At 43.2% G+C, this 25057-nt stretch overlaps 1 protein-coding gene across 1 annotated transcript in view; it reads right to left on the bottom strand.

Annotated features, from left to right (window-relative positions):
• The window catches only part of LOC138282888 (ubiquitin carboxyl-terminal hydrolase CYLD-like), a 284328-nt gene that overhangs the window by 50263 nt on the left and 209008 nt on the right, over positions 1-25057 (bottom strand). Inside the window, exons 9-13 of the mRNA XM_069220892.1 lie at positions 19514-19624; positions 12344-12435; positions 7236-7302; positions 5111-5243; positions 4894-5002 (exon numbers count right to left, since the gene is read on the bottom strand). Coding sequence (XP_069076993.1) covers positions 4894-5002; positions 5111-5243; positions 7236-7302; positions 12344-12435; positions 19514-19624 — 512 coding nt within the window. The remainder of the gene's footprint in view (positions 1-4893; positions 5003-5110; positions 5244-7235; positions 7303-12343; positions 12436-19513; positions 19625-25057) is intronic.

The following is a 25057-nucleotide window of genomic DNA, read 5'->3' as shown; positions in this document are numbered from 1 at the left end:
TGCTGCCTTCTGATATGAGCAGCTACTACTGCCAGGCATTTTGTAAAAACCCTTGGCGCAGTTGTTATTCCGAATGGCAACACTTTGAATTGGTAATGTATCCCTTGGAATACAAACCTTAGGTACTTTCTGTGTGAAGGATGTATTGGTATATGGAAATATGCATACTTTAGGTCTAGTGTTGTCATGTAGTCTTGTTGTTTGAGCAGTGGGATTACGTCTTGTAGAGTAACCATGTGAAAATGGTCTGATCTGATGTAGGTATTTAATGTTCTGAGATCTAGTATCGGTCTCAGGCTTTTGTCCTTTTTGGGTATCAGGAAGTACAGTGAGTAAACTCCTGTGTTTAATTGATCTTTTGGTACTAATTCTATTGCTTCTTTCTGTAGCAATGCCTGAACTTCTAGTCCTAGAAGATCTATATGTTGTTTTGACATATTGTGTGTTTTCGGTGGGACGTTTGGAGGGAATTTGAGAAATTCTATGCAATAACCATGCTGGATAATTGCTAAGACCCAAGTGTCTGTTGTTATTTCCTCCCAATGTGTGTAAAACTTGTTTAGTCTCCCCCCCACAGGTGTTGTGTTGGGGATTTGTGACCTTGAAGTCACTGTTTGTTTTGAGGAGTTTTGGGACTTTGGAACTTTCCTCTGCTTCTTTGAAACTGTCCTCCTCTACAGGGAGTGCAGAATTATTAGGCAAGTTGTATTTTTGAGGATTAATTTTATTATTGAACAACAACCATGTTCTCAATGAACCCAAAAAACTCATTAATATCAAAGCTGAATATTTTTGGAAGTAGTTTTTAGTTTGTTTTTAGTTTTAGCTATGTTAGGGGGATATCTGTGTGTGCAGGTGACTATTACTGTGCAGAATTATTAGGCAACTTAACAAAAAAAAATATATACCCATTTCAATTATTTATAATTACCAGTGAAACCAATATAACATCTCAACATTCACAAATATACATTTCTGACATTCAAAAACAAAACAAAAACAAATCAGTGACCAATATAGCCACCTTTCTTTGCAAGGACACTCAAAAGCCTGCCATCCATGGATTCTGTCAGTGTTTTGATCTGTTCAAACATCAACATTGCGTGCAGCAGCAACCACAGCCTCCCAGACACCGTTCAGAGAGGTGTACTGTTTTCCCTCCTTGTAAATCTCACATTTAATGATGGACCACAGGTTCTCAATGGGGTTCAGATCAGGTGAACAAGGAGGCCATGTCATTAGATTTCCTTCTTTTATACCCTTTCTTGCCAGCCACGCTGTGGAGTACTTGGACGCGTGTGATGGAGCATTGTCCTGCATGAAAATCATGTTTTTCTTGAAGGATGCAGACTTCTTCCTGTACCACTGCTTGAAGAAGGTGTCTTCCAGGAACTGGCAGTAGGACTGGGAGTTGAGCTTGACCCCATCCTCAACCCGAAAAGGCCCCACAAGCTCATCTTTGATGATACCAGCCCAAACCAGTACTCCACCTCCACCTTGCTGGCGTCTGAGTCGGACTGGAGCTCTCTGCCCTTTACCAATCCAGCCACGGGCCCATCCATCTGGCCCATCAAGACTCACTCTCATTTCATCAGTCCATAAAACCTTAGAAAAATCAGTCTTGAGATATTTCTTGGCCCAGTCTTGACGTTTCAGCTTGTGTGTCTTGTTCAGTGGTGGTCATCTTTCAGCCTTTCTTACCTTGGCCATGTCTCTGAGTATTGCACACCTTGTGCTTTTGGGCACTCCAGTGATGTTGCAGCTCTGAAATATGGCCAAACTGGTGGCAAGTGGCATCGTGGCAGCTGCACGCTTGACTTTTCTCAGTTCATGGGCAGTTATTTTGCGCCTTGGTTTTTCCACACGCTTCTTGCGACCCTGTTGACTATTTTGAATGAAACGCTTGATTGTTCGATGATCACGCTTCAGAAGCTTTGCAATTTTAAGAGTGCTGCATCCCTCTGCAAGATATCTCACTATTTTTGACTTTTGTGAGCCTGTCAAGTCCTTCTTTTGACCCATTTTGCCAAAGGAAAGGAAGTTGCCTAATAATTATGCACACCTGATATAGGGTGTTGATGTCATTAGACCACACCCCTTCTCATTACAGAGATGCACATCACCTAATATGCTTAATTGGTAGTAGGCTTTCGAGCCTATACAGCTTGGAGTAAGACAACATGCATAAAGAGGATGATGTGGTCAAAATACTCATTTGCCTAATAATTCTGCACTCCCTGTATATTGTCCCCGAAAACCTCCCCGCTGATACTGGCTCTGGTAAGTGGGCTTTGTCTGTGAGGTTGTGGCTTCTGTGGTTTGTCCTCGAAACCCCCCTCGAAATTGTGTTTTTTGAAATGTGCCTCTGCTCTGCGGGGAGTAGAGCGCGCCCATGGCTTTGGCCGTGTCAGTGTCTTTTTTAAGTTTTTCAATTGCAGTGTCCACCTCCGGCCCAAACAACTGCTGTCCGTTGAATGGCATATTCAGCACAGCTTGCTGTATCTCTGGTTTAAATCCTGATGTACGCAGCCATGCATGCCTCCTTATCGTTACTGCTGTGTTGACAGTTCTAGCAGCTGTGTCTGCAGCATCCATTGCTGATCGAATTTGATTATTGGAGATATTTTGTCCCTCTTCGACCACTTGCTGCGCTCTTTTTTGAAACTCCTTTGGCAGGTGTTCAATAAGGTGTTGCATCTCGTCCCAATGGGCCCTATCATATCTGGCTAGCAAAGCTTGCGAATTTGCAATACGCCACTGGTTCGCTGCCTGTGCCGCCACCCTTTTGCCTGCCGCGTCGAATTTTCTACTCTCTTTATCTGGAGGTGGCGCGTCTCCTGAAGTATGAGAGTTGGCTCTTTTGCGCGCTGCTCCAACTACAACAGAGTCTGGTGATAGCTGTTGTGTGATGTACACTGGGTCTGTTGGTGGCGGTTTATATTTTTTATCTACTCTTGGAGTAATGGCTCTCCCTTTGACAGGCTCTTCAAACACCTGTTTGGAGTGTTTTAGCATTCCGGGCAGCATTGGCAGACTTTGATATTGGCTGTGCGTAGACGACAGTGTATTAAAAAGGAAGTCATCTTCAATGGGTTCTGAGTGAAGGCTGACATTGTGAAATGCTGCTGCCCTTGATACCACTTGAATGTAGCCTGTACTATCCTCAGGTGGCGAGGGTCTTGCTGGATAGCACTAAGGACTATTGTCTGACACTGGTGCGTCGTAAAGGTCCCATGCGTCAGGGTCATCTTGACTCATCCCCGTATGTGTTGGGGATTGCATCATTGGTGGAGTGGCTACCGGTGATAGTTGTGGAGAGTGATGTGGGGATGGTGGTGGTGTTATATGTTTAGCCACTTTTGCTTGTGGCTGTTTGTCCTTGTCCTTGTTTTGGAAGGCAAGTTTTCGTTTCATTCTGATTGGGGGAAGAGTGCTGATCTTCCCTGTATCTTTTTGAATAAAGAGCCGCCTTTGCGTGTGATCTGGCTCTATTGTTTGTAATTCCTCTTCAAATCTGTGTGTTTTCATTTGAGAGGACAGTCCTTGTTCCTCTGAATAGGAACTAATTTTCGGTTCGGATACCGGATGTTTCGGCACCGAAACCTTTTCTGCTGCTTTTTTCGGCTCCGACAAAATCTTTTTTCTTTTCGGCGTCGTGCCGTCTCGGTGCCGACCAACTTCGGTGCCGAATCTTTTCTGCGCCACCGTCTCGGGCCCGAGATTGCTGCGTGCCTGTATCTCGACCGGAGTCGGATGACTTCGACACCAGCTCGCCCTTTTTCGGTGCAGATGGACGGTCACCTACTTTTCGGGTTAAGCCATGGCCTGTTGGCGGTGGCGTCCCCTGGGCTTTGTCAGTCTTTTCGTGAGTTTTTTGTTTCGACGTCTTACTCACGGTTTTCGGCGTTTCTTCGGGATCGGCCTCCTCCGAGTCCGAATCCTGAATGGAGAATGTTTCTTCCTCCTCCTCGAAACACCCTTGTCCTGTCGGCGCCGATGCCATTTGCAGTCTTCTTGCTCTTCGGTCCCTGAGTGTTTTCCTCGACCGAAACGCTCGACAGGCCTCACAAGTATCCTCCCTGTGTTCCGGTGACAAACACAAGTTACAGACCAGGTGTTGATCTGTATATGGATACTTGCTATGGCATTTTGGACAGAAGCGGAATGGGGTCCGTTCCATCAGCCTTCAAGAGACACGTGGCCGGGCCGACCAGGCCCCGACGGGAATCGAAAAACCCCAAAGGGCCACCGGAGCTCTTCTCAATTCGGTGTCGATCTGTTGTAACTAACCCGATACCGAACGCAAACAATACCGACGATGTTTCCGAGATTCTAACTAACTTTCCGACCCGAAACACGGAGCGAAAAGGAACACGTCCGAACCTGATGGCGGAAAAAAAACAATCTAAGATGGAGTCGACGCCCATGCGCAATGGAACCGAAGTGGGAGGAGTCCCTCGGTCTCATGACTCGAAAAGACTTCTTCGAAGAAAAACAACTTGTAACACTCCGAGCCCAACACCAGACGGCGGACTGTGCACAGCATGTGTATCTGCAGCTACACATGCCATCGAACATATATATATACACACACACACACACACACACACACACACACACACACACACACACACACACATATTATAATTAGAAATGTGTAGTCTTATATCAAACACAGCATGGTGAGAGATGTCAACAGCAGTCTAGAGCATCCTTTTAACTGTGTATCCTGTCAGCTTCCAGCAGCCTCTTACACTGTCCTCTTCCTCAAAACATTTTCCTCTGATTTTCGATATGGCCACACACACACCTCTCCCTCGCATCTCTGTTCTTGAGTGTCGGTACATTAGAAGAAAGCCTTCCAATACTTTTCACAGCAAGTGTTAAACTTACTTTCAAACAGCAGGTCAGTGATATCCAGCTCAAGTGAGGGAATTATTTTACTAAACATCTTGTACTCCTTGCCAAACCGAGGCATTTGAATGATAAAGCATGATGGTATCTGCCAAAATAAAGGAAGAACATACTTTCAATAATAACCTCCGTCAATCTGAAAGTAGAGAGGGAGCCCAAGCCCCCTTCTGCCTCAACTGGTCAGAGCGCTGCGTACCTCAGTGAGCTTTAGATCAGACGAGATGAACGAGTGCGCCACCAGCTGCTGGACGTCCGGCACCACCATGTCCTCCTGCTTCTCCATGAAGATCTGGTAACAGTAACACTCCTGTTCCTTCTGTCCTCCTGACCTACAGAAGACATCAAGGACAAGTCACAATCTTCTCAAATGTTCAGAACAAAGGACCTTAAGATTTTGACCAAATATTGAAAACCACTGTTTCAATGAAGAATTTTAAGCAGAGTCAACTTAACGCTTCAGAGAAATGTTTGTTTTCTAAAGAGTTATATAACCCACATACTGCTTGTTGAGGCACCTACGATGGAAGCATCTCAGAGTAATGCCAGGGTTCAATATTATACCTCTTTGTGGGAAATCTGCACAGGCAGCGAGTGTGTTCTCTGACACCTAGTTGGATCCTCTAGTAAAAAAATATAAAAATCCATCAATTCTATGTATGAAATAAAACTTTTTCAAGCTTTAGACCATTTCCACATGGTAACTACCCCCAAGGATCTTCACACACACTCTGACATCAAAGGTAAAATGCTGTATTACAGTTTGAGTCAAGTTATGGAATATTTCTCTTCTTTGTTACTGTGCAATAATTCACTGTTCTCTTTATTGGACAGCAATTGTAATACACTAGACCACTGACCAAGATGTCTGTGACTAAGGTGATTTAGTGCATCACTTCTGGCATTGTCGCAAGTTAGTGAATGAATTAGAGGAAATTGAGCAACAGTTAAATAAGCTCAATGAGGAAAGCGTCTTTGCCCCTAGGATTCTGCATCCTCCCCTGTATTGATGCAGAAGACAGACACTGTGCAGATTTTCAGAAATTATTAACAGGGAATTTAGGTTTCATAAACCTCCAAAAATAAATTATTTGTTTTTCTCCTTATCTGGATTGGGGTATGTGAATTATTATCCAATCCAAGTACAAAACGTAATGAAAATACTACATGCCTTGTCCACAGAATATTAGTCAGTATGAAATCCAACATAAATCAACCTGTCCAAGGCTTCTGTCTCATTGTTTTCATTGTGTGGATGTTGCATTAAAGTTAAGTTCAAATCTACTTAGAAAGTAAGTGTCAGTCTTAGATTTTGGTTCTGATTCCTATATCTATTATGTTTGGTTACAAGACTGCAGGCTTTGCTCTCCTTGTTGGATGGGTACAAACAATTATATTCATCATCACAGGACTGAGCGTTGCATTTGTGTGGGTAAAGCCTTTGTATCTGGTACCCTCTGCTTGATGTCCTACACACTTTCCGTGAGTAATAACAGCAGACATAGTCACTATTTCAAAGTATTTGCTGCATCGAACGCTTACTGTCTAGAGGTATAGGCTCCTATTAGTCGGTGTTTGCCCAAGTCTGCCGACCACTAGGGTTTTGTCAGCTTTCTGATGAACCCGGATTTTCAATGTACCATCATGGATGCAAGCATGATTTCATCAACAAAATCTGGCATGAACTTCTGTATCTTTGGTATTCGAAAGGTGTGATCATTACCCAACTCAATTGGGTCTAATTCAGAAACCTAATTAGGAATTATCTCTGGATGTATCAACACTACACGGATTTAACCTCTGACCTGTTGTTAGACACAAAAGTCCTTCCAGAAGGTGCATTAGCCCACTGTAATAAGGCCTGCTATTGTATGAACACGTGGTCATTTTTTCTTCTGCATTATCAGTAAAGAATCCCTGAGGGCCTCTGTGTGCTCTAAAAAAGATAAAATAAAACAAAGATACCAGTCGAAGAACAAAATAAAATGTTAGTGAAAGTGAGCATATAAGAGATTCCTCATGAGTAACACTGCGGGTTTTACATGACAAACGTGTGTCCGACTGGTAGGACCTTGCAAGCAATTAGTGTCCCCAAATGGGTGCAACCAAAAGAGCGCATGAGTTAATGCCACATTTTCGTACTCTCTCTTTCCTAGTGACTCTAATAAACCAGTGACAATAGTGGACCAGAACATAAACTCGTAAATTTCTGGAGCACAGCTGACTGACATGGAAGACTGTGCCAGCAGCTAGCAGGGCAGCAAAGTAAAGGATGAGACCCAACCTCCTCCTCCTCCTTCGATGAAAGGAAAGAGGTCGCTTACTGCAGCTTCAGCAGGGGATCTATCCCCAGGATGTGATGCATGATGAGATTCAGGAACTCCTCTGGATCTGGAATGAAGGGAACAAGAGATTATAGGTGTAATACTCAACCAGAAGCTAACCTCACAAACAGAGCACTTAACAGATGAAGGACCAACAGAGTCAGAAATAGAGGTTACTTAGCTCTGCTCATAGTATGAAGCTTCCTAGCCATGACCTTCAGACTGATGTCCACTTACTGGGGACATCATGTGAAATTTTCCAAAAAACACAAATAGGAAAGACAACGAGAAAGGATGCTCTTTAGAAAAATAATTGACCGCTATAACATCAAAGAAAAGAACAAGTTACCTTTCATAATACTACCTCGGGTGTCTATAGTAGTTCCAGCTGAGCCCTTACGGGGGGCCCATTTCAGGTACAAAACTGGAAGCGGATCTGTAAACCTTTACTCAGTTAGTGGATTCACCGGCACCAGGTGGAGCTGCCCAAGTCAAGACTAGAGTCCGGTGGATTCACCGGAAGGAAACCACTGGATCCCAAAACAAAAGTGGCATGCACTGGTGACGTCAGTTCCAGCCAATTCTCCATCTATCCACTCCCCATCCCCAGATACCCAGGACGCAGATGACGGAGCAAAATGATACAAGATCTTAGAAAAATAATACATACCTCCTCCAGTGGAAGCACAATCGTGGCAAGGAATCTGCAGGTGATGTCATGTTCAATAGAAAGAACCTGAACATAGGCATGTCACTTGTTTTTCTAATGCAAGAGTTGTCAAATCCATTAGAAAGAATGTTAGCTTAGGCATGTTACTTGTTTTTCTAACAAAAATTCACTCCTGTGCATTTCTTACTTGAACTACTCCTCAGACATCCATGGAGCAGGGACTTGAGGATGCCAAGGAAACCTCTGGGTTTATGAATAACAACAAAGGAGGCCTGGAAACATACAAATGTCTCAGACTTTGAATGGAAAATGATACACATTTTACAAAGGGTTTTACCCATTAAGTGCTAACATCAGTTTCTGCACAAGGGCTTACATCATAACTGTTCCACTTTTTCAAATTTGTACGTCAAATAAAAAATACTGAATTCCATCAAAAAGAAAAAGCTATTATTGTGACTTCTTGGGTGTACAAGGCATTTGTGACGTAGCCAATGTCAATGACTATAACATCGCCAGAAGCCTAAGCTGTACCGCTACTGCAGGCTCAGAATAGGATTTCAGCTTCAGTATCGGCTTCAAGGGCAGAGCAGGAGCAGATTCGGAGTGTACTGGAGCGGCTGACGAGGCTGCACCGAGGGTGCGAAAAGAACATCAGGTCTCATGGCAGCAGAAGCAAGCACGCTGGAGGGCAGGGCTGCAGAAACTGCCATTACTTGCGTACCATGGGCTCTGCAGAGATGGGATATACTTGAAGGAATGGTTCGAGCGTAGAATGAAGAGTGCTCCATGGACCACTTATTTGCCTGTAAATGGTCTGAGAATGATAATGAGAGTTGGTGTTGACCTGGTAGATGACATGGACCTCCTCTTCAACAAGGCCATGAACAATACCGCTTCCCTTTCCCGTACTGCCTTCAGTTGCAGGTTCAGGTGTTGTGTGATTTCCTCAGGCACCACAGGCAATCAGTGTGCACAACCATCACAGACATGGGCCTGCAGCATAGCCCACAGGCCTAGAAGCCCGAAAATTTAGGAGACGGTTTCTTAGTGGCTCTGGGTCCATCATCTTTGACTTAACAGGGAAAAGGTAAGTGCTGTCACCAGAGCACCTGGTGCCTCATATCGACCTGTGTGTCACTTTCTGTGGATCCACACAACTGTGGTCCTCTGGAGCTGGTGGCTCAGCATTGCTGAAGAAAGTTTTCAGAACTGTCTGTACTGCTAGCTTTCAGAAGCCTTCTGACACGGGTCTTGCGTTTTCATAACTTTGTATAACTCTGTGCCCTTAGGAAAAAAACTCAATAAAGAAAGTTTCACAAAAAAAGCAGTTTTCAGCATCTAGTCTGGTCTTGAGAAGGGATTAATGTAAAGAATATAAAAGAGCAAGTATCCATTTAAAAATACATTTAGGATTATGTCTAAAAAGTTAATTCTCAAAGATAGTACAGTAAGACAGTCACCCCCTACAAAAGCGGGGCTCCTTACACTGTGTAGGAATCTGCTACAAATGTTTTTTTTTTTTATTTGAACATCTATTTGAAAAGAGCCACCTTCCCTTGCTGAGAATGTCCATGTATTTGTGAGGAAGGTTCAGACAACATGGGGACGACAGTCCAGCCGGTTCCACATTAAAAACTTTCAAAAGTAAGAGACCAGTGGGATATCAGCATTTGTGAGGCTTTAATAGGGAAACCATGTATCACTTTGGAAATCAGAGGTACTAGTGGAAAAGTGTATAGAAATGTATTTCAGAAAATTTTGGTTTAGTTATTATGATCACATACACATGAGTTTTCCTTATTTGTACTTGACGAATTTTTTATATTTTTTTTATATTCCGCAAATAGGGTGTAGATCCAACTCGGTGTTTATGGAGAAAAAACAGATTAAACCTCCCTTATGTAATGTGGCTGGCTTCATCCGAGTGAGACATGACCACAACAAAGCTCAGGGCAGTCCCAGAGAGAGGTGGAGAAGTAGCATAACTATTTTAGAGAAACGTAAGGGACGGAAATCAGATTTGGATACAGCATTTATGTTGGTGCTGAACAAGAGTGGGCCACAGCCCAGTAATCCTGGGGTAAACACTAGAGAGGATCATTGAGCTGATAAAGCCAAAGTGCACAATTTCTTTTTTGGTTTTTTACTATTCAAACAGGGACAGTTTTTCTGCATCCATTGATGAACCTGGGACAGTCATTAAGACACGTTGATAAGGTTCCCAGAACAGCATTCTAGTTTGAGATGGAACTGAATATCATTCACATACTTGTGATCGCTAAACCTGTGAATGCCAGTGCGTGGCCACTTGTTATGGTTAAATAGCATGAGTGACGGCGAGCACTGGAGGTTCTCCACATGTGATACTAGTGACTGTGGAGTTAAATGCTCCTAGTGGTCACTCTGGCCATTAATCCTCTCACTATTAGAAGACCCCACCACCACGAAAGCCAAATTCCACAGGTGCATGACAGGCCTCACTGAGTGGATGAAAAACAACTGCTTAAAAATCAACACGGACAAAGTGGAAGTGCTGATCTTCTGGAACAACACCTACAACGTGGTATGACACCTGGTGGCCTTCTGAACTAGGACCAGCACCCACTCCCACAGACCACACAGCCAACCTTTGAATCATCCTGGACAGCAAGCTCACCATGAAAATTCAGATCAACGTAGTAGTCTCTTCCATCTACTTTCTCAATATTCACATGCTCTGTAAGAGCTTCAAATGGCTCTCCGCCAGCACCAGACAAACCCTCACCCAAGCCCTAGTCACCAGCCAGCTGGACTAGGGTAACAGTCTACGTAAGAATCACCATGCACCTTCTGAAGAGACTACAGACCACAAAAAAACTCAGCAACCAGACTTATCCTCGACCTCCACAAATGGACCCACATCACCCCCCATCTTAAGAATCTCCACTGGCTCCCCATTTAGAATAGATGTCAATTCAAGATGCTGATCCACACCTACAAGGCCCTTCACAAACAAGGACCAGCATACATCAACCACCGCCTGAACTTCCACCATCCCCCCAGGCACCTGTTCTCCGCTTCCCTCTCCCTCGAACATAACCCCGCATCCGCTGAAGCAACACTGACGGACATTCCTTCTCCCACCTCACAGCGAAATCCTGTAACTACCTCCCCCTTCACCTACGGACCTCTCCTCTCTTCTGGAATTCAGTAAAGGACTCAAGACCTGGCTGTTCAACTTAGCACCCCAGCAGCTATGTTCTTAGAGCCTGGATAGCCTTGGGGGTGATAAACCACCCTCCATAAATCCAATTTGATTGAAAAGGTGTTCACATAACAATGGTCAACTCCTATGAAAGCACCAGACCTATCAGAATTTTTTTCCATTAGTTTCATTACGTATTTATACACACAATCACAGTAAAATGTATTTTTTGTCCATTTCAGCTTCACTCACATTCAGTCCCAGAGGACAATGGCTCACTGCGTTAGCAAGGGACAAGTGTCCCAAAACCTGAAAGAGCACAAGAGGCAATGACATAAATGTAAGTTCAAGAACACATTCTCAATGTTCTCTTCTTTCCTCCAGTCACTGTCTGAATGCTCTTTGTTACTTTTAAAACTCCCACTATACTAGGCAGATATTTATTCCTATTTCTCCATTCACAAAAACGAATTTGCAATTTTAGAGATTGTAAGTGAAAGATTCAATTCAGTTATGATTGCAATGTTCTACTTTGCAGTCGAAATTGCCTGAAATTTCAAACAGAACAAGAATCTATACAATGCAACTCCAATATACAGGAATACAATAACTTGAATATGTGTATTTTATGATAATAAAGTTTTGGCTTACTTTCAGCATTGACAGTATATGATAACACATGAACGTTCTTTGAGCATGTCCTACATGTAAGATGTCGGACTTAGTTTTACTAAATTTGTGTTATAGCAAGTGCTTTACGTTTAACTATAAAACTTTGTTGGGAGCGGTGCATTATATGCTAACATATATAATGAAGCAGAATATAAGTGCAGAACATGTGTCAAGCGTTAGTGGCATTTGCCTAGAGTGAGTTTCCTGCATACTACTTATTCGAGGAGAAGCAAGCTAAGCAAGAGAGAAAATATGTTTTTCTTGTAGTGTTACTTTCCATGAAGAAAATGTTTGTTTATTTTACATCTTGACATACGCTCAAACACTGATAAATTGAGTTTGGGTTAATTTGTACTGGGTTGAAGGATTTCCATTAAAGGATGAGAATCATCTGCCTTCTAGCATGAAAAGATTTTCTGAACAAGGCTGATATAGGATAAGATGGTTGTGGACGAACGGATGACCTGTCCCTCACAGGAATTGTTGAATAAGCAGAATGTTGGCACTGACTCTAGAGAAGAACTTCATGTCCTGTTCAGGTCTTTCCTGAAATATGTCCACCGTTTCTGCTACCATTACCTTTCTCCGATGTTGCAAAGCTCGGACAATGGCTCTCTTGTGTCAACTGATGTCTTAGCTTCATAACACTGCTAGCAGGGACAAATCCGTTCCTAGGGGCGACAGGTGCATCAATTAATTTTGTGGCACTATCTCAACAGACGTAATAAGACCCAATCCAAAATAATGTTGCAACAGACCACATGTTTCTCTCAATTCGTCTTCTTTTGAAGAAGGTCAGCATTACACATAATATCAACCTCAAAATATGCAAAACCTAGTGACATCACTGGGAGACCATCTTAGTAAATTTGTATCATACTTCAGGCAATGTTTGCCTACATTTTCATATAAGTTTCTCTCTCACAAACATCTGACTTCACCTTCACAAAGGAGATAACAGGTTGAGCAGTATGCCAGCCTTATCTCACAATACACACCTAAGCTGACACAGTTCTATCACAAAATATGCAGCTTTAAGATCAGTCCTTAGAGGTGATCATCTTCGAAGCCTGTTCATAAAACCCAGTATGTGGAGCCTCAGTCATGCATCTAGCCCAAAGAGCAGGTGCTTAAATGTTAACAGTTCAATCACAGGTTGGAAACACGTTTGTGACAATAATAAATAGTAATTTGAAAGCGGAGCTTCGGTGGATCTGGTTTGAGGATTTTTTCCATGGCCATTCATGCTGCAGACTCTTACAAAGAAACAAGGACAACACACTTGAATATGCAAGTTAAAGCCAAGAGAATTTATGGACATAGTCTAAAACATTAAGTGCAATTAAAACATTTTGGATTAAGGTGGGTAACCGTAATGGACAAGAAAAAAGGGCACAGGATGGCAAGGGAGCAAAGAAAGAAAAGAGAAATAAAATACAAGACATGAATGAAGATGGGGAATATCTTAAAGCTAAACCAGGAGTCTTGTTTAACAATCAGTTTCTGTGTTTTAGTATAATCAATTTTACGATGGTCCTACACAGGCCGAGCCATGCCTTCTTAATTCTCATTGAAGTGCTCCGATTTGTGTAGACAAACTATGCAGCGCTTACTGTCTGTATTTTGAGCGACTGGGTCCATTTCCCAATCCCGCTTAGTGTAGTAGTGTTCCGGGTGTCTTCGTGAAAATGATCACTAAGCTGATTGTGTAAGGCTGTTACAAATCTATTGCAGTGGCAAAAATGGCTGGTAACTAGATTACTGGCTATATTTCTAGTTCTGCCGCACAAAATATTAATAATAATTCAGTGTGATCTCACAGTAATTTATGTGCAATACTTTCCATCTGCTTAAGATGTGGAAAATACTGGTGGTAACTTTCTCATTGTTTTTACAAAATAGTGTGAGAAATGTTGTACAGAGGCAGAGAACAATGCTATGTTAGGTGTTTTTCTTTCCTAGCACACCTACTAATTACTTGGACTTATGACTTTTACTTGCAGGCATACATGATTGAGAGACAAAATACAAGCTTGAGAAACTGTTAACAACACACAAATTAAAATCATAGGTGTATACACATTTCTACATTTTAACAGCAGAAGACGGGGGAATGTTTTGAACAGAAGCAGAGGAGAAGACTCATGATTAAGAAAATTCACTGAGGCACTTGGCCTACTGGATGTTGGGAGACAGCACCACCCAAGGGATACGCAATATTCCTTTTAATCAGGAACTCACAAAATGACTTCCTCACATGGACTTATCACACACGAGGAACATATATATATATACATATATATGCAAATGAGAGATGCCTGGCTAGGGGGATTTTGGATCACTGAACAGTCTGAAATAGTCCCCACAAGAACTTAAGTGGCTAGAGAATGGAAAATAGGCACTTGGACCTTACATGATAAGAAAGTTGCAAATAAACTATGCCAGGTCACAAACAACTACTTTGCAGAAACTAAAGATTGCAGAGTCAGAAGTCACACTATGGCAGACAGTGATCAGAGGACAAGTAATTTCCCTAGCCTCCACAGATAACAAAAAAGATATGTTCAGATGTCAACAAGCTTGAGTCCTAGATCCTGAAACTTTAAAGATAACATCTCCACAGAAAATAATGAAAACCTGAAAAGAAAGGGCAACCTAGCACTGACCAGGAACAATGCACAAAATAACTTCCTAGCCACACAGAAAAAGGAACAATGCACAAAGTAACTTCCTAGCCAGACAGAAAAAGGAACAATGCACAAAGTAACTTCCTAGCCACACAGAAAAAGGAACAATGCACAAAGTAACTTCCTAGCCACACAGAAAAAGGAACAATGCACAAAGTAACTTCCTAGCCAGACAGAAAAAGGAACAATGCACAAAGTAACTTCCTAGCCAGACAGAAAAAGGAACAATGCACAAAGTAACTTCCTAGCCAGACAGAAAAAGGAACAATGCACAAAGTAACTTCCTAGCCAGACAGAAAAAGGAACAATGCACAAAGTAACTTCCTAGCCACACAGAAAAAGGAACAATGCACAAAGTAACTTCCTAGCCAGACAGAAAAAGGAACAATGCACAAAGTAACTTCCTAGCCACACAGAAAAAGGAACAATGCACAAAGTAACTTCCTAGCCACACAGAAAAAGGAACAATGCACAAAGTAACTTCCTAGCCACACAGAAAAAGGAACAATGCACAAAGTAACTTCCTAGCCAGACAGAAAAAGGAACAATGCACAAAGTAACTTCCTAGCCAGACAGAAAAAGGAACAATGCACAAAGTAACTTCCTAGCCAGACAGAAAAAGGAACAATGCACAAAGTAACTTCCTAGCCAGACAGAAACATCTATATGAACCTTGGCAAATTATTAGCTTGATTTGGGAAATGACGAGAACAGCAAATGTGTGGAAGAAATCAGAAAGGTGAATGGGTCTACGGCCCAAGGCAATACAAATGTCGCCAAAGTCTTTCTGACTGCAGTCCTTCTATGCGGCACAATATCGCCCAAATGAGACTGAAATACAAGTTTTCTTGGAAGTTTTGCACTGCCATGTCTATCAGGAAGTCACAGATGAAGAGATCACAGAGGCCATCAAAGACCTGCATACTGGGAAAGCTCTGGAGCCCATAGAATTATATTAACAACGAGCAGCAAATTGACCACACACCTCGATAATCGTTTACAGTGGAGGGGAGCCTACCATAAGGTTTGCAACTTGCAACTGTGATGGTTATTTATAAAACTGGGAAGTTCCTTTTTAAATGCTGAAACCAAGATACCAGCCAAGATACTAGCAAGGCACGACACCTGGGAGGGGTCATAAACAACTGGTGCATCCAAAAAAACTAGATTTATGCCCAAAAGAAGACTAAGTAGGACCTTAGATGGTTATTCAGCTGCATGGCATTGACTTGCAAAAGTAATAGCACCTGTAGCCGTCCTAAAACTGGACGAAACCAAAGCCTTTTACTACCTTGAATGGTCCTATTATGTTCAGGGTCCTGACAAAAACGAGATTTGGACACAACTACTTGACATGGCTCAAACGTCTGTATAGAGAACCTTGGGCCAGAGTCAACAATACCCTATGAGAACCCTTCCAATTAAAGAGGTGAGTGAGAAAGTGATACCCTCTATCTTTCAAGATTTTTACTCTAGTACTGGAACCCCTAGAATGCAGAATTAAGGGAGATGCACTAGCGAGGGGCCTGTGATGGGATGATCAGTGTGAAGAAAGTAGCTTGCTATAAACAGGTAGTATCCCTCTTTACGTGGCACAGCTGATGCACCCAAAGACATGTTGCTAAAGATCTCTAACATATGCAGAAAGTACTTAAGAGTTTGTATTGATTACGAGAAAGCAATACTTTATCCACTAACAAGCTGGACCCCACCATTAATACCCTGATGCCCTTCAAGTTCCAGGGTGCATATATTACATGCCGGTCCAGTAAGATCTTTAGCCACGATCTATACAGGGTACTTATTAAATTAAAAGAGGATGGCGGGCACAGGAGGAAGCTACCACTCTTGTTCCAGTCATGGGCAGCACGATTTAAACAATGGTGTTGCCAAAGTTTCTCAATGTACTTCAAAGCGTGCCAAGTCTAGGACACGAAGGAGTAAAACAAAGTGTTGAAAAACAAATTATCAATAGATAGGGATAAATGGACACAAGGAACATCAACCCTGAAGTTACCCCACAAGGTATATGATGGAGGCATTGTTCTCTCAGATATCTAAACATACTACTTCGCAGCTCAACTATGGCTGGTGAACGACTGTGACTGGGCCCCTTTATTATAAAATGTGTCAAAGGGTTACCACCATACACTGTCAGTAGTCAGGGCTGGAAATTCACAAGCAATGAAATGGTATAGAAGAACGTTTTGACTAGAAGAAACCCCGTTGAGGGATAGTGGTTTACTCTGGGGTGGGAAAACTATCAGGCTTCCAAAAGTGCCATCTTATAGGGGTCAGTAATCAGAGAGATGTAAAGGGCCATGCAGGACTAACATCCCTCCAGGAGATGAAGCGAGAACACAGGTTGGCAGAAAAAGAGACATTTAGTTACCTGCAGCTCAAATACCTCAGCAGCCTACCCCAGAAATGCACACATACTGAAGGCCTAACTGATCCCCTTCCCCCAAAAAACAATATCTTTAATCTATAAAACAAAGTTAGAGAGAGATGGGGGCCAACCTAGAAGAAATAAGTGATGAGGAATGGAGGGAAGCATTTCACAGTGCAAGGGAGGCACCAATACAGCAGGCTTCCACCTAATAACAATAACAATCTTACACATATTTTATTACACAGGGACACGTGTCTAGAATGGGCAGGGCCTAATCTGATACATGCCTTACAGACAGTGGTCAATCTGCACCTTTATTTGCACAATATGGTACTACTGTCGCTTCAAGCGCTATTGTGAGGGAGTCAGGGAACATATACTGTGAAACTCAGAAACTGCCATCAAAATCAAGTCAAAGGCTGAAATGGCTTCCTCTGGAAATCTGGAAGGAGCAGTCCCTATCCAAATACCAGAGATTGTTTTGTAACTGGGCCTGACAGTAGCTAGATGAAATGTGGCCAAACTACTGGGGGGAAACACTCCCCCGAGTTAAATGAATGGAAGAGAGATATGGATTGGTGCATGGGAGATTAGAAATATATGTCTGAGAACAGAGGATGCAAAAAATATCAAAAGGTATGGGCAACATGATTAAAATATAGAGGACTAATACAAAACTATGAGATTTGAAAGGACAAGAAGAAGTGGATCAAATTGAGGCTGCAGCCACCCCCGCATCGGAGTGCCAAACTGATGGCAAACGGGTTACCTGGGTGCCTCTTGTAGAGTCAATAAGACTACTGCTTAAATATTTAGCGATGTTTCCCTTACTGATCGGCAACTATGGTGATAATGTGTGAACTGTTGTGTTTACTGCATCAAACCAATGAAAAAAATATAAAAAACATGTCTGGCCCAGGACCCTATCATGGTCCTAAGAGTCTTAAACAGGAAAAGGCAGTGGTCCTTATAAGCCAACAGCGATGAGTAGGTGATGGACGCTCTGGTGCAAACATCCAGTGAAGGGGATTGTGAGCTGGGTGCACAGAAGGTAGTGCTGTACCTCCCAGCTCCTCAAAATGAGACCTCCTCAAATCAGCCCATAGCTCCATGCCCTTTTCTAAATTCTATTCTATAGTATGTGGCCTACAATTCAAGCCCTACTTTCAATTCTTGAATTTTTGAAAAGTGTTGCGCCTTTTTCCTTTCGAATCTGATCAAATAATTCTTGTTTTAAGCCTTCAGGATGCTTCTTCCTTGTTTTTTAGTTTGCAACAGTGTTATTATTCACAAACTCCACCCAACGCCTATGTATGGCATCAGCAAGGAGTTTCTCACATAATATTACAAAGGCGTGCACACCTAGCTTGCTTGGAAATCAATGTATATTCATAGTCTACTTAGCTATTTTCGTAGGTAGTTATGTAGCCTTTGGTAATTAAAAAGAAAATCATCAAGCTGGCACAGAAAGTTTTTGAACGTGGAGGCACAGGCCATCTCTGTCGGAAAATGTCTATAAATTATCAGCAGGCATCGAGGGAAGAACTCAAAGAATAATAGAAACAGTAACAAGTATTAGCGACAGGCGGAACAAGAATGAAAGCTGACGGACTGAGGCAGAAGGTCACTGATCAGGGCAGATGGAATTACTGCATCGCTTGAATTCTGTGGAGTCAGAGCTGAAGAATAAAACGGACAGAGATGAGGAGCTAAGAGTGTAAACAGAGAGAGAGGAATAAACTATAGAACAGATGAGGAGCAAGAGGTTACATGGAGAACAGGGAGAGATGAAGAGTAAAGAATGCACATAGAGAGTGAGCATTAAAGCACAGGACAGAGAGATGAGGAACAGAGTGTACGCGAGGAGTGAGGGATACATTATAATTGGAGACGCGGGCAAAGTGGGGGCAGAGGATCCAACAGTTTATCCATATGTTAGTCCTGTGGAGCATCTCAGATCATACGTTAAAGACTTCTAGAAGGTGCCTGGTTTCCAGTCTACTACTTTCATGTTTTAAGTGAAGTGGTAAGGTAATTCAGATATTGACTGGAAATGGCCTTATACGTGATGCGAGCCAGCTTCAAAGGCATTCTGGCTTTGAGAGGCAGCCAGTGGCTTCCAGGGTAGGTAATATTGGGCATATTTCCCCATTGAAGCATTCCATACAACTGATGAACTGTGGCATTTAAAGGGGCCCTGAGTGATGGAAAGCAGAAAACAGCTCTGGACAAAACCATTTGAAAAATAAAGCAGGTTCGACCTTGACCATGCAAAAGTTAGAAGGGACTTAAGAGCACACGTAAAAGGAGTGGTAACTACATACCAATGCACTCTTGAATTCAAAGGTAACATAATTAATGCTGGGCAAAACATACTCTAAATATGGGGTACACTAATTTCATACTACTAAAAATAATCACAATCCTACAAAAATAAGCATTTTAAATTTTTTTAACGCTGTGTAAAAGTCTGAAAGCAAATTAAAGGGATGGCAAATTTGTAAAAATTAAATGATCTAAAAATTGAAGTCCAGTATTCAGCAGAGTAAACTAATAAGTTGCTGAGAATCCACAAACAAAGACACCGTCTTTCCCCCAAACCCTACCCCTCCACAAATACACCTAGGGCAAACACAGACAGAGTAGAGATGCGCAGCTAAGGTCACTTACCGCCGAAGGGGGTTCACTATTTCGGCTCGCAGGATCTTCTGTATGTGAACATCCGCTGGGTTGGAGGGCATGAACAGCATGGAATCCAGTACAGATGTGCAGGAGAAGAGGCTGCAGGGACCAAATAACCCAAGAAGTATTGAGGATATTTCACAGAAGAAAAAAGCAGCACTGAAATCAATACATTTATGTGATACAAAGGGTTGGAGAGAGACAGACAGGGATGTTTGCTACAACAGGAAAGGAAGTAATCGCAATTAATACACAGGCCTTCAAAACGAGGGCCCTGGAGGAGGAGGGTGCCATATTTATTGCATCGCTAAAAGCCAATACCATACAGACTGTGAAGACGAAGAATCAATGTATTGAAGAAGGCCAGAACACAATTCATGCACTGTCATTTTGATCCTCTTTCTCGTATGGATGAGGTATTTCTCTCACTCCTAAAACTATGTGTAATCATTCTGCAAGCTAATCAAAAAAGTCTCAGAGCATAGTCCGCAGCATCTGAAAGTACATCAAATAGATGATGCACTAAGAACTGTAGTCCAGCATGAAGTCTATAATATGGAATTGATTGACGCAGGGGGCCCAGCACCAGCCAAGCAAATTTCTACCATTGAGCCCATCATCTCCTAAAGGTCCTATCCAAAATCACTGCTGGGGTTCCGCTCTACTTGGATGCCAAAGCAACAATCTGAACTACTCGCCCGCTTCCAGGAGTGTCATTTTTCCTTTTGTTATCAAACTGAAAGAGGCAAACAAAGGATCCAACTGCAATTCGGTCTAGAGGCAGTTTGTTGTGTTACGCACCTGATGAAGATGATGATATTGATGACGAAGACAAAAATGATGTTATTCAGGCACAATAAGGAAGGGGCAATAATGCCCTTACCAGGAAGAATATCAGCCTGCACTTTCAGTATAAAAGTGAAGAGATATGTAATAAAACCATTTGCCCGAATTTCTCAATAAGGTTCTTGCACAGGATCACCTCTAACTGGCCTAGGCGCCAGACTGATTGGCACCAAAAACACCACCGCCAAATGTCAGTGGGACCCCTGTTCAAAGGTATGTGGCCTTTACGAGATCCCAAAAGGGGAAATGTGATCTGACAACAAATACTGGTTTGATATTGGCTCTACTTGGTAACAATCTTTTGCATGATTTTCTGTAATTGCAGAGCCAATATGAACGCAGTTATGGTTTTTCCCAGATGACAACTTACATGCAATTTCAACTTTAGATTTTAATGCATTTAGGGAGTTACGCTATATTGAATTACTGGTTTATTTAAGGCTGGTTGGTCTGAACCCAACTTACTATGGCAATAATCCTAAGTGTGCGTTTGTGTAAGACTGCAATGATCAAACACAATAAACATTTTTTTTTTAATTAACCTAGCCTTGAGCAAGAGGATCCCTGGATCGGGAACAATATGCCAAGAGAGCTGCATCACAACAAGAGGTCCGGTCTAGCTACAGGAAGATGAAACACTTTCATATCTGAGCAAACAGAATGAAAAAGGCAGAAAAGATGGAAACACCCAACACACATTCTCCAAACCTATAATATAGGTAGCTGAGGGAGAAACAAGGGTGTGCTCCACCCACAGACTCAAACTTTGTGTGGGATATGCTAGATGCCTGGCCCATGCCCACATCAGACAGCTGATATAACTCTTGACCACCACTGTTTATATTTGTCCATCACTGACTTCCATTGCAGATTTGTAATAAAGGCTTTGGCTGCCTGGAGAGCCAACTTGATGACTGGCCTGTTTCTGATGGAAAATTGCGACCCTCAACGTCTTCCTGCAAAAGGGCTTTCTGCTCCCAAGTGGTGACATCTGTATTCATATCTACTGTGTCACAAAGATATATACTGGTCAAAAGCAGCTGATATGGGAAAAATGCCACAAAAAGCCATAACATTCTGAATGATGCCATAAAATGGTGTGATTGATTATGCACTACAAAGAAGTCTTCCGTTATAAGCAGTACCAAAAAAAGGAAGATGTGACACACCTTTGTCTTTGCAAAAGAAAGTAACTAAAACCAACTTCCAAAAGAAAGAACAATAGGAAAAAACAAAACTGAAAAGAAATAGACATTGCTTCTATATCTAAAGGGACATTTCAGCACATGCAGACTTCTGTACACTATCTATATGCACAAATTATTCTTGTTGTCATGCCAACTCTGTCCAATCCATGCATTACTCTCCTTCCTTTAGATTTTAACTACATGCAACACATTCCATCTTTCGTTATTACCTCCTCCCACTATACATGCATAGATCCTTTTAACTCATTTGATTTATTAGTAATTCCCTAGTAAAGTGCACAAGACTTTTTTTGAAAATTCATATTTTGACTTGTGTATGTTGGATTTTTGTTGTTTTGATCTTGTTTGACTTAATACATATTACCTATTGTTCTAAATGGTGTGGTGTCCATTTTGTAGTGTTCTCACTGTATTACTGTGTGTGTTGGTACAAATACTTTACACATTGCTTCTGGGTTAAGCCTTTCTGCTCGTGCCAAGCTCCCAAGGGGGCGAGTGGGTGTTTACCAGGTGTGTTTCTCCTTTGTCCTGACTAGAGTGTGGGACCTTGCTTGGACAAGGGGTAACCTGACTGCCAACCAACGACCCCACTTCTAACAGTAGCTTAGGAGGAAGGTGAAGTCTTTCCATGACCCTTTTGTCCCCTACTAGCTGGCTGGACAGAAAGAAGTGATCAGTATGATAAGCCCTAGCCGGAGGAGGGATCCCTCGAACCAGAGGACACAGCTGTTGCGGAAGACTGTATACAGCACGGAGGGGGAGATCCCAAGTGGAACCTCCCTTATATGCAGGATTGGCTGAGGAGATGGGAACGCTGTTAAGGAGAAACCAGCAGAGCTGCCCGAAAACAGAATATGTCCGTTACTACAGAAGGTACGCCATGGGCTCAGCTGGATAAGGAAGGGCTAAGAGCCAAATTGCTGCCATTGTTGAATGGGTCTGAGAAATGGATCTCATGCTTTGGGAAGAACACTGCAGGGATTTCCCTGGCAATAGACGATGTTAAAAGGCTGCTAAGCTATGTTATCAGAGAGCATACCAACACAGTGTTCGTCCAAGCTCGCATCCCAGCAATAACGCGGACAAAAAGCGAGCATGCCTGGACCGCCTTCAACTCGTACAGGCACCAAATATGGACGGCCCTGAGGGAAATGTTCCCTGATTGCCAGAGGTAGGGGGGCTGATGGCAGAAACCATGAAGCCTGAGGCAACACTAACAGATATTCTAGGTAGAATGAGAGAACGGTGTGGACAGAAGACAGGACAGCCGTGGACAGAAACGGGTCCTCAGGTCTTCTTTTAGAATATCCTCAAGAAGGGGCTGCCCACCAAAATACAAAGCGGGTTGGACAGCGTAGTAGGGCAGCACACCAAGCCCTGGCAGGAGATACAAGCACACATGTTGCACTTTCATTAAAAAAAAGGAAAAGGACAGGGAGAAACAGGAGCAAGCCCAGAGAGACACAGCTAAGTTGATCCAGTATAAATTGAAGAGGACTGCCCTCAAAGGTTCTCCGCTGGTCGCAAACGTGCAAATGGCACCAGTTTTGCAGGGAGCCCCACCACACAACCACAGAGAATTTCAACCCAATCATCACGGCAGAAACCAGGGAGGCTGGCAGCAGCCAGACCTCATTCAGTGTTTTTATTGCCATAGAATGGGTCATATGGCCGACCGGTGCCTGCTAAAGGCACATCGCGGTCAGAAGCCGATAAGCCAGGCCCGGCCCTGCAGAATCCTTATCCCCAAAACCAAGTCCGGGGAAACACAAATGCACCCTGCATTCAATCAGAGAGAAGTCAGTCCACCGTTGCACCACCGTAATAGGGGGTTGGGTGGTTGGACAAACACATAGTCTAAGCAGCCACAAACAGGGAACCCAGCCCAACAAGGGCTGAGTCCACCACCATGGCAGGGAGGGTTAACTGGGGAGGCAATGGCTTTACACAAGCACAAAATCCAGGTGTGCAGCAAGGATAATGACTCCAAAGCAAATCAATAATTTTTTCTCATGCATATCTTAGCTTCACTGTACCAAACCTCAAAATAAAAGCAAGCGAGACAGCATTAAGGATTTAGATATTTACTTGCACTTAGGAAACTCAAGGTTGCTATGCGGCTTTCGATCTGGTATCGTCACCAAAGTTCGCCATTCGGGGGGTGCCCTGTGGAGCCTACGTCCCACTCTTCTGCTGATACCCCAAGGCGGGGTGGACTGGCCGTGCCCCAGGATGAAGGCAGTTTGACGGGGGGGCGAGGTGGGAGTAGGAGCAGGGCGGTTCCCCAACAGATGATTAAGAAGCAGGCACCCCAGGTCCTCGCACCCACACGCCAAATTGGGGCAAGTTTCAATGACTAAGTCAAAAAGCCCCCCATTCGCAGACACCCACCCAGGACAGAGATCTCCCCATGCCATGTAGTTCTAAAAGCAGTAGAACCTGCAGAAAGTTAAATGGCCTCCAGCCAAATGGACGCCCCCTTTAATTTCCAAAACAAAGCTGTCCTCTGGTAACAGAAGCCAGGCTTCCTGCACACTTAGTATAGTGAAAACTCCATACCCTCCCAAGCACAAGCACGGAGTTCAGACAGATTGCAAAGCACCACATGCCATCGAGGCAGAAGAGACGGCTCACCAAAATATGTAGCTGTCCCAGTCCATTCCCATGTTTTGAACACACTTCAACAAATCCCTAGTCCTGCAACGGGCTCTCAATACAGCGATTTTGCCTCCCCTTTCACTCATAAGCTCTTGAAATATGGTCATATCCATCAGGGCTCAGATCAAGACTCAGTAAGGTGCTCATACCTGTACCAGGCCTAGGCAATCCGCCAACATGCTGGGCCTTGTGCACCCCCTCCCGAGGAGACGGTGATCCTCGATGTCAAGTACCGCAGTTTGGAGATGCATGGGGACCGTGGTGCATCTCTCCTGCCCCATCCGGTTCATGACAATTAAGATCGAAGGTCTAGGGAAGTGCCCAAAAGATCAAACAAAAGAATCCCAAAACTAACCCAAATGAAGCCTCTAGAAAGGGCGTAGCCAAGTCACCTGGGCCAATTTGGGAAGGTTGCGTTGCATGCCACATTCTGGGACTAGAGGGGCACATACATAACTTCAGGGCATGATGCGACCACAGACCAATGTTCAATGCGACATGCCTCCTCTGTTTCACATCCCCCACGCACATGTAGGTCGAAGTCTCTGGTCACACTGATGACGACCCTTGCACCCTAGTGACGCCAACAGAGCACCATCTCAAAGCTAAAATTACCTTCATGCGAGAGGATCATCCTGTAAAGCATACCTTCAGACGTACACATAGTCAGGCGTGGCGCGAGAAAGGCCAGACAACCCAGAAAGGTTAATACATGCTGAAAAACAACGACCCAGGTATCCAAAGAGGGGCCACCTTCCGGCGCCTTACCAAAACTACAGAAAATGCAGGAATTCTTTTAAACAATTGTCAAATGCAAGGA

Source organism: Pleurodeles waltl, chromosome 2_2 (genome assembly GCF_031143425.1).
Source record: "Pleurodeles waltl isolate 20211129_DDA chromosome 2_2, aPleWal1.hap1.20221129, whole genome shotgun sequence".
Taxonomy (NCBI): domain Eukaryota; kingdom Metazoa; phylum Chordata; class Amphibia; order Caudata; family Salamandridae; genus Pleurodeles; species Pleurodeles waltl.
This window is presented reverse-complemented; position numbering and strand designations above follow the sequence as displayed.